Source organism: Myiozetetes cayanensis, unplaced genomic scaffold, assembly GCF_022539395.1.
Source record: "Myiozetetes cayanensis isolate MyiCay16 unplaced genomic scaffold, myiCay2020 scf35, whole genome shotgun sequence".
In the NCBI taxonomy this organism is placed as follows: domain Eukaryota; kingdom Metazoa; phylum Chordata; class Aves; order Passeriformes; family Tyrannidae; genus Myiozetetes; species Myiozetetes cayanensis.
The window spans coordinates 794,210-809,551 of record NW_026087577.1 but is presented as its reverse complement, the minus strand read 5'-3'; the positions used below and the strand labels follow the sequence as shown (position 1 = coordinate 809,551).

General features: G+C 58.2%; 3 protein-coding genes across 6 annotated transcripts in view; all 3 read right to left on the bottom strand.

The window, feature by feature from the left end:
- Nucleotides 1–216: 216 nt before the first annotated feature.
- On the bottom strand, nt 217–2,215 carry AQP10 (aquaporin 10). The gene is made up of 6 exons (XM_050327891.1): nt 2,075–2,215; nt 1,314–1,440; nt 1,081–1,218; nt 875–993; nt 576–793; nt 217–505 (listed from the first exon to the last, which is right to left on the bottom strand). The coding sequence occupies exons 1-6, from the start codon at nt 2,177–2,179 to the stop codon at nt 217–219; spliced, it is 996 nt and encodes a 331-aa protein (XP_050183848.1). The 5' UTR covers nt 2,180–2,215.
- A 612-nt stretch (nt 2,216–2,827) lies between these two features.
- HAX1 (HCLS1 associated protein X-1) lies at nt 2,828–4,533 on the bottom strand. 2 transcript variants are annotated; one of them, XM_050327888.1, is made up of 8 exons: nt 4,442–4,533; nt 4,160–4,368; nt 3,929–4,071; nt 3,756–3,801; nt 3,548–3,663; nt 3,273–3,423; nt 3,055–3,200; nt 2,828–2,962 (listed from the first exon to the last, which is right to left on the bottom strand). In XM_050327888.1, the coding sequence occupies exons 1-7, from the start codon at nt 4,492–4,494 to the stop codon at nt 3,082–3,084; spliced, it is 837 nt and encodes a 278-aa protein (XP_050183845.1). In that variant the 5' UTR covers nt 4,495–4,533; the 3' UTR covers nt 2,828–2,962; nt 3,055–3,081. The 2 variants fall into 2 exon arrangements, with proteins under 2 accessions (XP_050183845.1, XP_050183844.1); XM_050327887.1 differs by having other exon boundaries at nt 2,828–3,200.
- A 1,052-nt stretch (nt 4,534–5,585) lies between these two features.
- Nucleotides 5,586–15,342, bottom strand: part of UBAP2L (ubiquitin associated protein 2 like) — a 29,517-nt gene continuing 19,760 nt past the window's right edge. For all 3 annotated transcript variants that reach the window (XM_050327824.1, XM_050327823.1, XM_050327825.1), the window contains 14 exons: nt 14,997–15,169; nt 14,180–14,369; nt 13,533–13,587; nt 12,938–13,112; nt 12,670–12,742; nt 11,833–12,028; nt 11,650–11,738; nt 10,963–11,016; nt 10,287–10,368; nt 8,961–9,178; nt 8,766–8,871; nt 7,579–7,646; nt 7,113–7,310; nt 5,586–6,189 (listed from right to left, as the gene is read on the bottom strand). In XM_050327824.1, the coding sequence (XP_050183781.1) occupies nt 6,094–6,189; nt 7,113–7,310; nt 7,579–7,646; nt 8,766–8,871; nt 8,961–9,178; nt 10,287–10,368; nt 10,963–11,016; nt 11,650–11,738; nt 11,833–12,028; nt 12,670–12,742; nt 12,938–13,112; nt 13,533–13,587; nt 14,180–14,369; nt 14,997–15,169 (1,773 nt within the window). In that variant the 3' untranslated portion in view covers nt 5,586–6,093. The remainder of the gene's footprint in view (nt 6,190–7,112; nt 7,311–7,578; nt 7,647–8,765; nt 8,872–8,960; nt 9,179–10,286; nt 10,369–10,962; nt 11,017–11,649; nt 11,739–11,832; nt 12,029–12,669; nt 12,743–12,937; nt 13,113–13,532; nt 13,588–14,179; nt 14,370–14,996; nt 15,170–15,342) is intronic.

Genomic DNA, 15,342 nt, shown 5'->3' with positions numbered 1-15,342 from the left:
GCTCCGGAGGGGCCCGGGGAGCCGGGTGGTTCCTGCAGGGCCAGAGGCAGCCACAGGGGGTACCAGGACGCAGCCCCGGGTCCCACTGGGACACCCCCTCATTAGCAGCTTGTGTCACCCAGGCTGGGATCCCTCTGCAGCCGGGCCTGGCTGGCCTGCCCCCCCTGCCCCCATACCCCTGCACACCCACGTCTAGAGACGAGACGCCCCATGACCTCAAGACTCGTTTAATAGTGTGACAGGAGTGACAGTGGGGACAGTGCTGCTGGTGTTGGGTGGCGGGGGGTACCCGGCAGGCACTGTCCCCCCAGTGTCCTCCTTGGATGACACCCCAGTGTCGAGTTCAATGTTTTTGTTCACCAGGACGATGGAGCCCTGCTCTTCCAGGGCATCGCCGTCCTCCTCCGGGTAGTGGAAAGCCACGCAGAGCTGGTACAGGTATGTGCCCACGGCGGCCCCCACCAGCGGTGCCACCAAGGGCACCCACCACCACCCATTGCCCCTGCTGGGGATGGGGTAGGGTGAGCAGAGGGCCACCCCTGCCACCCTCACCTCACCCCCTTCCCTCTACCTACCTGAAGACCTCCGGGCCCCAACCTGCCACGTAGGTAAAGAGCCGGGGCCCGATGTCCCGCGCGGGGTTTAGGGGGCAGCCACAGTTGGCGCCCATGGAGGATTCGATGGAGAGCACCAGCATGGCCACAACCACAGGTTCTAGGCCCTTGGGGACACCTTTGTTGCGGTTGTCCATGATGCCCATGACGCCCAGTATCAGCACCCCAGTGCCAACCACCTGCAGGGGTGACATGGCAGCTCAGCACCCTGAGGACTGGCACCGTCAGAGAGGGCTGGGGGAGCTGACAGTGGCACCCGCCTGGTCCACGAAGCCGTTGGTGACAGACACGTAGTCAGCTGGGTAGGTGGCGAAGATGGAGGCGGTTTCCCGGGGGCCGGACACGGTCAGGGTGCCGTTGCTGTAGTGCCAGATGGCATCTGTGGGGCAGAGGCAGAGCCTGTCCGCGAGCCTGGCCAGCCTGGTGCCGCCATGGGGTTCCCCAGCCTGGTGCTGCCCTCCCATACCATAGTAGAGGATGTAGACAACTCCAGAAGCTAGGAAAGATGCCAAGGTCTCCACGAGATAGAAGATGGGAAACTTCCACCAGGGGAACTGCTCCGTCAGGCACATGACGAGGGAGAACGCCGGGTTCATGTGGGCCCCTGCAACCGAGCAGGGAGAGGGGCTGGGAGGAAGGAGTCCTGGGGGCCTCAGGACTGGGGGATGGCAGGAGCTGGTACCTCCTCCTCAGCCTCACCAGAGATTCCCCCGGCTATGTAGATGCCCACCATGACAGCCAGGGCACCCGCCAAGTAGCTGGTGAGGAGGTTCCCCTTCGTCTCTTCGCTGGTGATCTTCTGTGCGGCGCCACCCAGGGTGATTGTCTGGAGAAGAGGGATGTGCCCACCTCAGCCCCACCAGCCCTGTGCTGGACACCCCCTCCACTGACACCACAGGCCGGTGAGGCGAGGGCCGTGCCGGTGCCACCTCCATGGTTTTGCTCCTTGGACACTGGGCAGGCACTGGCAGGGAGGTGGTTGCTGCTCTCACTTGTGGTTTTGACAGGAAAGCAGTCAAATTATTAGCAATTAAGTGAACTGCTTCCCTGGGGAGGTGGTGGGGAAGAGGTGCCACGGCACAGCCATGGGGGCACCGTTTGTCATCATGGGATGCGGCCCAAATGCCAAGAGCAGCTCCAGAGCCCCAAACTCTGCCTGCTCCGCGGCAGGAGGAATCGTGGCTCGTGCTGCCACACCGTGATTGCAGCGGAGCCATGGCACAGGGCAGGCTGTGCCACAGGAATGGGATCAAGGTGGAAGGACCGGCAGTGCTGAGCTGCACATTCAAGAGTGGCGCAGCCCCGAACACCCCCGACCCCAGCAAAGGGCGGGCAATGGAGCCCTGGCATCCCTGGCACCATGCCAGCACCCCGCCATCAGTCCCATCCCACCCACACGACCCCTCCATCAGCCTCAGCCCACCCGTTTGCCCCCCACAGCCCAGCCCAGCCCTGCTCACAATGAGGACAAAGGTGGAGATTAGCTCGGCCAGGCACTCCCGCATCAGCTGGTTCCGGATGCGGAGCAGGCGCCGGGCCCTTGTCAAGCAGGAAGCAGAGCCCATGGTGCCAGCTAGGAAGGGGCAGCAGTGGCAGCAGTGGCAGCACCCCAGTGGTAGCAGTGGCAGCTCCCCAGCGGCAGCAGTGGCAGCTCCCCAGCGGCAGCAGTGACAGCGGTGGCAGCAGTGACAGTGGTGTCTCAGTCCCAGTGGATTTTATGAGCCCTGGGGCCAGGTGGGTGATTATGTGTAGACTTTAAACCAATCAGGGCCACACCAAGGGAGACACCTGGCAGGGATCAGAGTCCCCTGTGGGGCTAGGGAACTGTGGGACACCTCGTGATGATGCTGTACCCCAGTAGGGCCAGGTCAGATCCTCCACCAGCTGTGGGGAGCCCAGACCTCACTCAGGTGAGTGGGCACAGGTGTTTCCCAGCCAAGAGTTCCCCTTCCCCTGCCACATCTTTGCCCAAGCTGCAGCTGCAGTCAGTGCTAGTGAAGAGGCCCTGGCTCAGGCCCTCAAGAGTGGCTGGGGAGGGGGGCATTAGCTCAGCTCCAGGCAGCAAAATGGGAAAGGGAGGTGAGCAGAGAGCAGTACAGGCACAGGAGTCCACCAAGCACCTGCACCCCTCAGGCAGCCCCCCAAGAGCCATCCTGGCATCCAGGGTGGATCTGCTTCCAAACCCAGACTGAAGGAGCACAGCAGGTCACTGCTTAGCATAAATAGACTTTATTGAGCTGTACACACACACACACTCGGCCCCCCCGGGGGTTCCTGTGGCTCCACAGCACTCCTGAAGGAAGGCAGCCCCCAGCCCAGGTGCCAGCTCCCAGCAGGATGTGACCCACCTACAACCAAACCAGGTGGTGGGAAGACGCTGCTGTCCCGTGCCCGCTCTGACAGCCCCGGGGTCCGTCCCCCCTGCACGTGTCACACATACCGGGTGCTCAGCCAGGGCTGGGCACGGCTACCAGCTGGAGAACCAGTGCCGGAGGAAGCTGCCCAGCACAGACGACGGGTCGCTCGGATTGGGAGGGCGGAGCTCCTCCTGCCGCGGCCACGAGCCCGCAAACTGCGCCAGCTCCCCTGGACAGGCAGGGAGAGCCCCCTCAGCGGGGCCCCTCCCGCCCCCCGCGCCCTCCCCGGCCCCCCACTCACGGTCGTCCATGTTGAGCACCTCCTCGCGGTAGTCCTTGCCCTGCCCGTCCTCCTTGGTGGTGGTGATGAAGGCCTGGTCCCCCCTCCGGCGGGTCACCGTGGTCTCCCGGCGGCCCTGGCTGTCCTGCACGGTGCGGCGCTCCTCCACCGCCTGCACGGGGCGCCGAGCCCTCAGAACCACCTCCCGAGCCCCAGAACCACCTCCCGAACCCCTAGAACCACCTCCCGACCCTCCCGGGTACCCCCGGCCCCGCCGCCCCCGCGGGGACACTCACCCCGTCAGGCAGAGTCACTTTGGTGACAGACACGCTCTGGAAGTAGGAGCGGGACTTGGGCTCGTCGGGTCTCAGGATGGTCCCCAGCCCCGCGGAGGAGACCTGCGAGTCCAGGTCTGGGGGGAGATGTGACACGGTGGCCGCGTGTCCGTGGGGACACGGCCCGGCGGCAGCGCAGAGACCCCCGGGCCCCGCTCCCAGCACGCACCTTGGTCTGCCTTGGGGCCGGGAGGGGCCGGGCCAGCATCGTCCAGCTGCAAGGCAAAGCCACGCGCCGGTGACACGGGGGGCAACCCCCGGCACGGGGGCGACACCGCGACAAGCGCCGAGTGGCACCAGCAGGGTGCGACGGCCGGGGCGGACCCCAGACCCCTCACCCACCCCCAGGAAGGGTCTCCAGGGCCGGGCCGGGTCTCTGCCGCCCTCGGGGCCCGCCGGGGCCGCGCTGGCGGGGGGGCTGTCCGGGTGTTTCAGCATCGAGTCCCGCAGCGGCCGCTCCTCGCCGGGGCTGGGCAGGGCGGGCGCTGCGGAGCAGAGGGAAGTCGGTCAGGCTGAGGGGGCTCCGAGCGGCCCCCACAGCCCCGCCGAGCCGCGGCCCCTCCTCATGCCCACCGAAGGGCTGCGGGGGCCCTGCCCACGCTCCCCCGAGCGCCCCCAGGAGCTCGCCCATGTCCCGGAACAGCTCCTCGAAGGTGCCGCGGGACGCGCCGGGGCTGAACCCGAAGCCGAAGTCCTGCGGGGGCTGCGCCAGGCCCGGGCCGTCATCCTCCTCCTCCTCCTCCTCGTCCCACGCCGCGCCACCGAACAGCGGGTCCCGGGGCCTGCGGGAGCGCGGCACTGAGACAGCGGGCCGGGCCGGGGGCAGTGCGGGCAGGCCGGGCGGGGCCGCGGTACCTGCGCGGCCCCGGGAACCCGAAGAAGCCGCGGAAGGCGTCGAAGAAGCTCATCCCGGTCCGGGCCCTGCCGGTGCCGCCGCCGCAAAGCGCCGCGGCCGCAAAGCGCCGCCGGCTGTCGTGAGCGCCGCGGGGCTCGCCCCGTGTTCCCCCGGCCGGGCCCGGGGACAGCGGGGGCTCCGGCCGGGACCCCCGGGCCTCAGCCCCTGCTCCTGCACCGCCAGGCCTGCACCCCCTGGATCCTGCACCCCCGGATCCTGCACCCCCAGCCCCGCTGAGCTCTGCCGGCACAGCCCCCAGCCCTCCCGCTGCCCCACTGGGACCCACAGCACGGGGGGCTCCAGCTTTGTTCCCCCCCAGCCCTCGCCCCCTTCACCTTGCAGCTCAGCAGCCACTGGCGGGGCACCCAAGCCTTCCTGCCATCCTCGTGGTCCCACTGCCCTCCCCAGCGCCCGAGACACCCCTCCCTGCCGGCCCAACCTGTCCCCTACCCCTCCTGGAGACCAGGGGGCTGGGGTGGAGGCCCCCAAGCTCCGAGATGAGCAGTGGAAGGGAAGAAGTGGAAGGTGGGAATCTCGGGGGGAAGGACTCTGACACCGTCCCTGTGCTGGGATCCTGCTGCTGCCCAGAGCTGCAGCCAGGAAGAGGAAAAAATCCACAAAACCAGGGGACAAAAAAAACCCAAAAAACAAAAAAAAAACCACACCACAACAAAAAAACAGCAAGACGGTGGGGAGAGGTGGGGGAAGCATTGCTACCCCTCGCCCATCCAGGGCCTCCCACCCCCTGCACCAAAAATAGGGAACCAGGCTGAAAGGTGGAAAAAATACACACATCACTTTGTGATCTTTATTCTCTTCAGTAAATCCCCACTTGGGGCTGCAGCTGAAGGGACCAGGTGGAACTGAAAAATACAAGATCTGGACTGCATAGAAAAAAAAAACAACAACAAAAAAAAACAAAACAAAAAAAATCCCCCCAAAAAACCCAACCCAAAAGCAGAAGATACAGCGTGCAAGGGGAGCAGGACCTGCACTCAGGCCCGTGAGGAGGGAGGGGCACAGATGGAGGATGTAAAATAATGGGGGGCCCCTCTGTCAGACAGCAGTGGAGGGGGGAGGAAATGAGAGAACTAGAGGACGGCATGGGGTTTTTGTTTTTATATACAAGACACATTTATCCATTAAATTTAGAACACGGTACAAAAAAACACTTCAACTAATTAATCTTACAATGCTGCTCATATCAATTACTGGTCTTATTCCTAATAATAAGGGGGTTTGCTGTAGGCGACTCGCAGCTTCCACTCCTTTGGATCTGAGAGGTTCTGGGGCAGCAGGAGGGGAGAGGGGACAGAAAGGAGTAAAAACCAAAAAAGGCCCCTACGGCAAACGGTTCAGATCTGAATGCAGAGAGAAAAAAAAAGGAAAAAAAAAAAAAGAAAAAAATACAAATTCTATATTACATACAACAGGAAAGTGGCTGAAGACAGACAACGCAGAGGCGCCTGCGGCCTGCCCTGCGGGACCCTGCCAGGGGTGGGGGCCTGGGTGCTCCCCACCACAGGGCTCTCTCCTCCCTGGGATCCTTCAGCATCATCGGGGTAGCTGGGATTCTCTTCCGGAAGCAAAGTGGTGGCGGGGGGGCCCGGCCTCAGTTGGCGCCCCAGCTGTAGCTGTTGTAGGCGGATTTGTTGGCCTGGGATTTCTGGGGGATGGAGCTGCCTTGGCTGCGCTGCCCAGAGCCGCTCTGCAGGAAGGGGCAGAAGGAGAAGCGGGTGGTGAGTGTGGGGGGAACCGGCCCCAGCCCACTCTGCAGGACGATGCCTCAGCCCCACCAGGCACTGCGGCCACGGCTCCTCCTCGGCGTCCGCTGCTCCTCCTCTGGCACTGGGGCTGTCCTGCTTGTACCCCCGCAGCCCCCGCGCCCTCCCCCTGCTCCGTGCCTTCCTCCAGGGCACAGCACACGGGGCCAGGGGCAGCAGGGAGCGGGAAGGGTCAGCGCAGGGACGTGTGTGTCTGCACGCGGGTGTGGGTGTGTGTGCATATACCAACTGAGGGCCTCTCTCCTCACCTTGGGTGGCCGTGGGGGAGAAGGAAGAGGCTACTTGAGCCTGGGCAGCCTTGAAGGGCAGGGGGAGACCCCAGGGCAAGTGCAATGCATTATCAGAGAGTTCATTACCTGATCTTCCTGCTGGCGTTGGCAGCACAGTATCATCTGCAAATATGGAAGCTGTTGCAGTACAGGATATGTAAAATAAAGGGACAAACTATGACAGTAGAAATCCATGGTTAGACCTGAAAGCTCCAGGAGGGTCATGGCTGTGGCGAGTGACTCCTTTGCTGCTTGACCTGCGGGGCTGCCCCTCTGAGGATGGGGAAGATTGGGGCGCTCTCTGGGTGTGTCTGCGTGTGGGGGGCACTACCTGGCCATTCCTAGCACAGCCTGGCAGCTTGGGGGGTTGTGCCAAGTAACCCCCCAGCAGAGCACACCCCAGGCGTGCCCTCACCTCATCCTCTCACCTGTGTGTGTGTGTATGTGTGGGGGCGTGTGTGTGTGTCACCGCGTGTGTCTGCTGCAGGACAGGAGGGAGGGAAACCAGGGGGAGGAGGGGGAGGAAGAGCTCCAGGAGATACCCCAGCGAGGGGCTGGAGCGCTGGGGCATCGCTCACCTGCCCGTCCTGCTGCAGGTGGTGGTGGAGGATCTGCGAGTGCGGCTGCTGATGCGGGGTCAGGATGTGCATGAAGGGGGTCGGGGGATACGCCGCCGCCGTCGCAGGGTTGATGGGGCCACCGCTGCCCAGCGCCGAAGGCAGGTTGAAGGAGGCTGCTGGGGTTCCAGTGTGAAATCCCTGCTTCTCGAAGGATTGCTGAGGAGAGGATGCCAACACCGGACTAAGGGCTGGGAGCCAGGCTGGCAGCGTGGCCCTCCCCAGCTCTACATGTCATAGACCCAGAGTCAGTCTCCTCCTATGGGTCTTTCTGGGCTTAGAATTGCTCTAAACTGGGGAAGGTCAAGCATTTCCCTTCTCCCTGGCTGACCAATACAAGGGGAAGAGACCTTTATTGCACAGGGAGGCTGTCTCAGAGCTCAGCTTCCCCTCTGCAGCCACACAGGGAACACTCACAGACACTGACCTGAGTTTTGGAGTAGACAGAGCCTGAGATGTCCGGCACGCCTGTATTACTGGATGTCACGGATACACCTGGGGAGGACAGAGAGGCAGGAGAGCGTTAGGCAGCAGCCACCAGTTCAGCAGGAGCTGCTGACAACCAGCAGCACTTGGTGCAGAGCTCTGGTGGCCAGGGAAGGTCTGAAGACAGATCAGCCTGGGGAGCAGGGTCCTGGCATGGCCATGAGCAAAGCACCCACACAAGTTTAAGTTCTTCTGCTCTGGACAAGAGTCCAGAAACCAAGCGAGGGGCTGGAAAAACACACAGAGAAACACACAGAAAACAGTAGCTCTGAGGAGAGCTGGGGAATGCAGCACAGAGACACGGAAACAAACCCCCAGCACGGAACACGGCAGCAAGAACAGCCTGAGAGCCCTTTGTGTGTAAAATAGGCAACTGCATGTCAAGGCAACTCAGCTGTGGGCTGGGATAGTTGGTGCAGTGATTGCCAACACAACCTGCACGGGGCTGGCTGTAAAACAGGGTGCCCAGAGGACGACTCAGTGACTATTTAAGGTGCAGAAAAAGTGCTGAAATCAAAGAGGTTTGAAGGACTCAGCACAAGAAGACCTGGTACAAAGCTGGAGGACTTCACAAAGAGAAAATAGTATCTTGAAGGGCTCTAATGTAGTGAGAAGAGGGACAAGGGGAATTTAAAGGCTGGAAGAAGGACCCAAATGCACCCCTGTGTCAGTCAGCTGGATGCCAACCAGTGAAACCAGTACCCAGACAGGCGGCAGGTTCACAACCTTCCTGCATCTTTGAATCAAGGACAGCTCCCTAGAAAGTGTCTGCCAAACACCGGTGGGAAATGAATTCAAATCCAGAAATGTTCTATTGATCACACAGAGGCAGTTAAAAAAACAACAAATCAAATAAAACCAAACAATTCAGCTTCTGACAGGGGTCCAAGGCCCCATCCACTCGACTGTGGGGCACAGAGGAGGGCATGAAGTGCTCTGTACCTCCCAAACCTGCTCCAGATGTGGATGCAGAACAATCCTGGGCTTTTCCAGGGATAATCAAATGACATGAGAGTGGCACCCAGGCATTCTCCTCTCTTACTGCTGGAAGACAGCAGTCCCCAGCATGGCCAGTGAGACAGGGAGCAAGCCCTGCTACCGTGGAAGGTGCTCCAACAGCTCTCTTACCAGTGCTGTACCCATGAGAGCCGTAGCCACTGGGCTGTTGGAAAGGGGTCGCTGATGCGTTGACGCTGACATTCACACCATGCTGCTTGGAAGAGGTAGGAGCAACCTACAAGAACAGAGAGGGGCAGAGTGAGGAGAGGCTTTGCTGTGCCACCCCCCTGGCCAAATCCCACCCCCTGCCCCCAGGAAACTCACAGGGAACACGGCGGGCCCATACTGGAAGGTGCTTGGGAGCCCTGGTACCCCTGTGTAGTACGGCAGACTGGTGTAACTGTAGCCAGGAGGCAGCGCCGGGTTCAGGAACGTCTGCTGCGTGGTGTGATGGGTCTGGGTCTGGCTCTGCTGAGGCTGTGCCAGAGTTGTTGCAGGAGCAGGGGAAGAGGCATCACCTCGGCCAAATTTTGTTAAGTCACCTGAAATAGAGGAGGTGAGAGTGAAGAACACACGTGCCAGATCCTGGCCTGTGCCAGCTCAGCCCAAAGCTGACCCAGCCTTTTGATAAACAGTTACTTCAATCAGTTTCCCCTCCCGCCACTGCAAAAGCCTGCCGCCCTCACAAACCTTCAGACCTTTGCACACTGATAAGGCAAAGCTGTTAATTAATCCTTGGCCCTGAGAAGACTACAGAGGGGAAGGGAAGCCCACAGCAGCTCAGCTACTGTGCTGCCCTGCCTGACCTCAGCCCACAATCCAGCACGGGATAAGCCTGCTGCTGGCTGCCTGTGCAAAGCCTGGTACTACAGCTCTCCCTCACCCCTCCCTGTGCACCAGCAGCAGGACTGAACACAACCCAGTTCCCTGCCTGGGCTGTGGAGGGCTTGGCTGCAGGGCTGGGGGAAGCTCCCTGTGCTGCTCTTTGTGAGCACCTGCTTGGTTCTTCCACGCAAAAACTCTCCAGTTCAGAGCATTTCAGCCTCAGTTGGGCAAAAGCACTTCCACACAAATTGGCTCCTGCTGAAGCCAGGGAGAATCAGTGCTGGAAAAATAGCAAACCTCAAAGTGCAACAATTCCTAAAGCATGTGAAAGCTCAGCACAGTCACTGCCCACTGCAGGTTGGCAGTGCATAAACACATCTATCGAGGTCAGTGAGTGGTCAGGCACCCGCTGAGTGCTTGGTTCAGGTTTGACAGGTCCCAAATGTCCCATTGGTCTTCTTGATAAGGCAGTTCCATAGATAAAAAATTTAATTTCTCCATATTTTGTATTTCTTTGTATTTTTACTCATGGTGCTTGAGTGTTTGGCCTCACCACCAACCTGGAAAGCAGTTTCCCAGCTGTACTCCTCAGCCCTTCCTCACTCCCTTTCCAACTGCCACACTAACTCCTACTCGCCCACCTCTTCCCTGTAATGGGCCTTGACAAAACCAGATGTCCAAGGGGAAGACAAGAATTTAGCTGTGAGACGTGCTCCAGTGCAGGAGGCTGGTGCAGATGTAGCTCCAGCAGACAAAGGCACAGGACACCAGTAGCAGCAGCACAAACCCTGATGGAATGGGATTTGGAGCAGAGTTTTTCCCTACCAGAGTACGGATTGCTGCTCAGGCTGCCATCTCTTCCAGTCAGCGGGGTGGTGGGTGTAGGGAATGGGATGCTGTAGTAATCCTGATGAATAAAAACAAAAGGAGATGTTTTATCAGCTCTGTCTAAAAGGGCAAAGCAGTATCTTTCGGGACAGAGGAATTCCTGTCCTGCAGCTGCAAGATATGTCAGGGTATCAGAGTTCAACCAGCCACATCCAGGCTGATCATGACCTGCAGCAGACCCAGGCTTTTGTAGCATGCACTATCCCCCTGATCTGCCTATTAGAACCAGATAAGGTCTACTGGTATGCAGTCCTTAAACTGCCTGGACTTTCCCCTCTGCTTCAAAACAAAATGGACATGTCCTATCACTAAGTAAAGCCCATTTTAATAAGTATTTAGTCACTGCCTCTGTCAAGGATCAGAGGTGAGTCTCTACAACAGCCCTGCTGCTGTAGTTCTCACGCTCCCCAGCCCCACAAGGGATACTCACGCACCCAACTTCCCATGTGTCAGGGAGCAACTGATTAACTCTAATGGCTCTAATGGCTGTCACAAGAGAGGTTCATTCCATTTTTCCAGCTCTCTGGGACTACCCACAGCCTGACGTGTCTATACTCCCACAGCACTCAGAGCCAGCAGAAGTGGTGTGTCCCTGTCACTCTGCACTACTCACCAATGGGAATCTCGTCTGGAGCATTTGCAAGTCATCGTATCCGTACACCTGTGGCTAGAAATAGAACAGCAGATGAGGTGAGGGACATGGATTAGATAAAGACACTTATCTGATTTAAGATTGAACATTTAGATAAACATGAAATAAAGCCAGAAGCAGCGGGTCAGCAGCCAAACAATCCCCCAAGGTGCAGGCAGCCAGCCCCTTTGCAGGCTGATGCTGCTGAAGGTTCCTGTGAGCTGCTCAAAGGACAGTGCTCCAGATCACACAGCCCCTGAGCAGTTTTTCCTCAAAATCTGTTCTCACCTTCAGGAGAGGGCTGTGACACACCCCGCGACCTCGTGGGAGTCGCCACCCTTGCCCTGCCTGTGCTTGCCCTTTGTCACATCACGTATCTAAAACTGCTCCATGTTCCCATGCACCGTGCTCTGCCCAAGGGCTGCTGCTCCCCAGAGGCTGGGGAGGCTGCTGAGAACAGGTGCAGAGACTCTGCTCTGGGGTCACGAGGACAGACATTTACCTCAACAGGCACATGGAAAACAGGAGGTTCAAACTCCACCTGCCCAAGGCAGCCCCGCCGAGCTACGTCAGTTTTTGGTCTCCCCACTGTCCTGCATCCTCCCCTGCCGCAGAGGGAGCTGGGACGGATCTGCTGGCATGACATTACCACAAAGCTAATCTACTCACTGGATAGGCATGTAGCAACCCTGGAGCCATGATGTATGGATTGGGCAACAACGGTGGGACTCCAGGAGGGAGATTAGGAGGGGCTTTTCCTGGAAAAAGGAAGAGAAATGAGAAGTTCCACAGTGAAGCAATCAGCAAAAGCTCACTCTCTTAGCTCCTGTGCAGCAGGAGCCAGGAAAGCACCTGATGTTGTTGCAACGGAGCTGCGAGTGGAGGCCGTCACCGTGGAGTTGCTGCTGAGGCTGAGGCCCAGGCTGCTGACGCTGCTGAGGCTGGAGGAGACGCTGACCACCGGCGGCGCGGCCGACACCGTGCTGGAGGAGGTGGAGAAAGTGCTAGCAGAAGAATGGAGGCTCGCTTCACTCTCCACACTCGTGTGCTGGGGAAGGAAGGGAGGAGAGTCAGGGGACCAGGCACAGGTACCACAGGACACTGTCTGCACCTGGGTGTCCCTGTAGAGAATGGCTGCAGGCTACAAGGAAACCTTAAGTTTTGGTTTAAGTCCAAAGTCCTGACAGCAGCCAACCCCTAATGTTTTCAAGCCTCTCCTGTGGTGTGGGAGACAGCACTGTCACTGTGGCTGTCCCAACACATCTCTCCGCTGGGGGGAACAGGGCAAGACACCACATTTGTGGCAGGGAGATTTATTCTGCTGCAGAAGCTGAGACCCAGGGACTCCATACTATGGGAACTCCAGCAGTAGAGACATTTGGTAGCACTGCATCAGCTACCGGTTTGCTCTGACGTGGCTGCAACTCTGTAGCACTTTCAAGGGCTGCTACAGACTGAAAAGAGCCACTGCTCAGTCAGAGACAAGCAGGGTGTCAACAGCCTCAAGCCACAGGTGCACAGACAGTGCTCTGACATCATCCCCTGTCCTCTCTCCACACAGCATCCAAACTCCAGCAGGACAGCCAGCAGCCTGGTAGGTTCTGTCACAACCACAGCCCTAAGGTCAGGCACCCCAGTGAACCTGGCCAAGCCAAGTGGGAACAGGGCACAGAGCACACCCAGACTCACCAGGAGAGTTGAAGTTGATGTTCGCCCAGAGGATGTGGATGAGGACAGACTGTTCTGCTGGGTGGGTAATGCACTGCAGGAGGAGAAAGAAAAGGTTGTCAAACCAAGGTGAGAGAGTCACTACTGGTGGCTCTATCCCATTCCCCATCCACTCAGATGGGATGAGTCATCTCAGTCTTCCTCACTGCACCGGACAGTCTCTGATGCCTAGTATGGATTCCTGCTTCTAGTTCTGCTTCTCCAGAAATCCACCCCCGGTGCTCCTCACCTGCTGAGCTGGGCAGTGGTTGTACTGGGGAGCTCCTCACTGTGGCTCAGGCTGCTCAGAGCCGTCGAGTGTTGGCTGGCTGTTGTCAGCAAGGACGACGCAGACACCCCATCATTGAGAGGTGTGATGCTGGGAGCAGAGGGGGAATCGGATTTCACTGCGGGGCCTGTAGCACCTAAAAACAAAAGCTTTGGGTTAGGGGCAGCTACTGGCAGCTTCCAGAGGGATCAGCCAATGCTCAGCCAAAGGACATCAGGAGATCTAGGGATTCCCTCACTGCTGCCAACCAGTTACACACTTGCGACTGTGTTTTATGTCTCGCTTTACACTGCCATTGGCTCTACAAAGAGCTTCAAGATCTACAGATGCCTTCTACAAACAAAGCAGAATAAATTATTGTCATTGGTGACTCAAGGATCTCATGATCCATCAACAGAAAGCTGAATGTTTTGAGGCAAGTAAATAATCTAAATGGCAGCAATTAGTCCAGCAAGGGAAGGACTTGCTATTAGCACAGATAAGGCTTCTCATCCAAAGCAGAGAACATGAGCAGTACGAGAGACACAGGTCACCTGCTGTGCTGGCAGATACTTACCTTCAACGGCCTGTGTGGTTTGTAATGGCGTGGGCTGTACAGAACTGAATCCATTCTGAGGAAGAAGAGAAAAAAGGAGTACTGGGCATCACAGCTGCACATTTCCAGAGGCAGAGCTCTTGTCAGCTCCCTCCCACACTCCCTCCTCAGTTTAAGAAAAGGTCCTGCTACCAACATGTCACCAGACTGTGTTGGGGTCACAGTTCCAAGGTCAACTAGCCCCATGCCAGCATGATCCCCACGTGTACATTTGAGAAATTAGTCCAAGAAGTTTCTCTGCTGCTGGTTGTTAAGACTACCTCAACCTCCTAAAACCACATTCATTAGCCAAACCTGATGTTACTGAACTGGTGTGCAGCATGCAAGAACCAACTCCTTAAGAGGAAATGGAATCCTTCACCAGCACACCCCTCTCTAGCAGGGTAACTGTGTGAGACACAACACACACCTTGCAATCAACCTGACACCATTGGCTCAGTCCCAGGTACACAGCACAGCTGAGGGCACTGGGAGTAGCCAGATGAGAGCTCGTGAGCCACACAGTGAGGCTGGAGAACCACTTGATAAACCCCTCAGCTTCCCCCTGAGACACCGCTTCACACACAAGGCTCACTCAGTACAAGAGGTGATAAAAGCTGTTCTCTTACCTTAGCCTGGGTCAGATCTTTCTGGGGCGAGGAGGAGATGGAATTGGGGTATCGCCTCGTCTGGGTGGATCTCTGTTCGTACAGTGGTCCCTGAGCGCTGTTCTGGGAGGTAAATGTTGCTGTCTGTATTGTGCCGCTCTGGTAACCAGACTCCTGGCTTTGATTGGACGAAATCGTGGATGAAGATTCACTGCAAAGCGGGGGGAAAAAAACCCATTCAAGCATCAGCATAAAGGCACCACATGAAGCAGCTAAAGAAGAAACATGCCCAGAGAACAGGGGTAGCCCAACCATGGGAGGATGCTGGCACCCAGCCACAGCCTTGCCTCACACGCTGCCTTGGGTAACACTTCATGAGCTGCCACCACTCAGGTGCTGGCACTTAAGAGACTGGCCAGTTACGGAGGGTCAGCCCAAGAGAAGACAGAAACACATTGCTTTGGCAAGGCACCATCACTGTAGATACACCTACCCCACTGTGTCCTGGTTTGCCAGGCTAAAAGCAGGACAAAGCACTCAATCTGTTCACCAGGGACACAGAGCAGTTGTGCTGGGGATTTCCCTCCAGTGTTTCCAGCAACACAGTTTAAGGGCAGCAGGAAAACTCCGCTTTCTGTGCAAGTGCTGCAGGTCGAAACAGCCACAGAGCTGCCCGATGAGTCTGCTGGCAACTTGTGCTTTGCTGTTGCATACACTGTCCCCCCTTTGTGACTACAGCACAGTCAGAAAGGGTCTACTAGTATGCAGCACAACTCAAGTCATGGGATCAGCGACCTTCCAAAGCTGCCTGCTTGGATTAATGGCTCGTGGTGCTCACCTGGCCGTGCTGGTGTACAGGCTGCTCTGAGCCTGGCTAACGGCGGCGCTGGTCGTGGGCGTCGACTCGTACTCGGCGAGAACAGGCTCTGAACCAAACTGCAATGCCCCAAACTGCAGGTTTAGCCCTGAGATATCCGCTGAGCCAGGCATTTCCACTGCAAGTGCAGGAATCTGCAAGGGAGGAGCAACAGAACGGCCCAGTCACTCCCTGGGATCAGCAGAGAGAGTTGCTTTAGAGCCCACATTTCCCAGCACACGACACAGGCTTGCAGCCTGAGTTACACGTTCAACCCAAGCTGGCATGTAATTCCATCACCCCCACAAACACCCCCTCCTAACAGCAG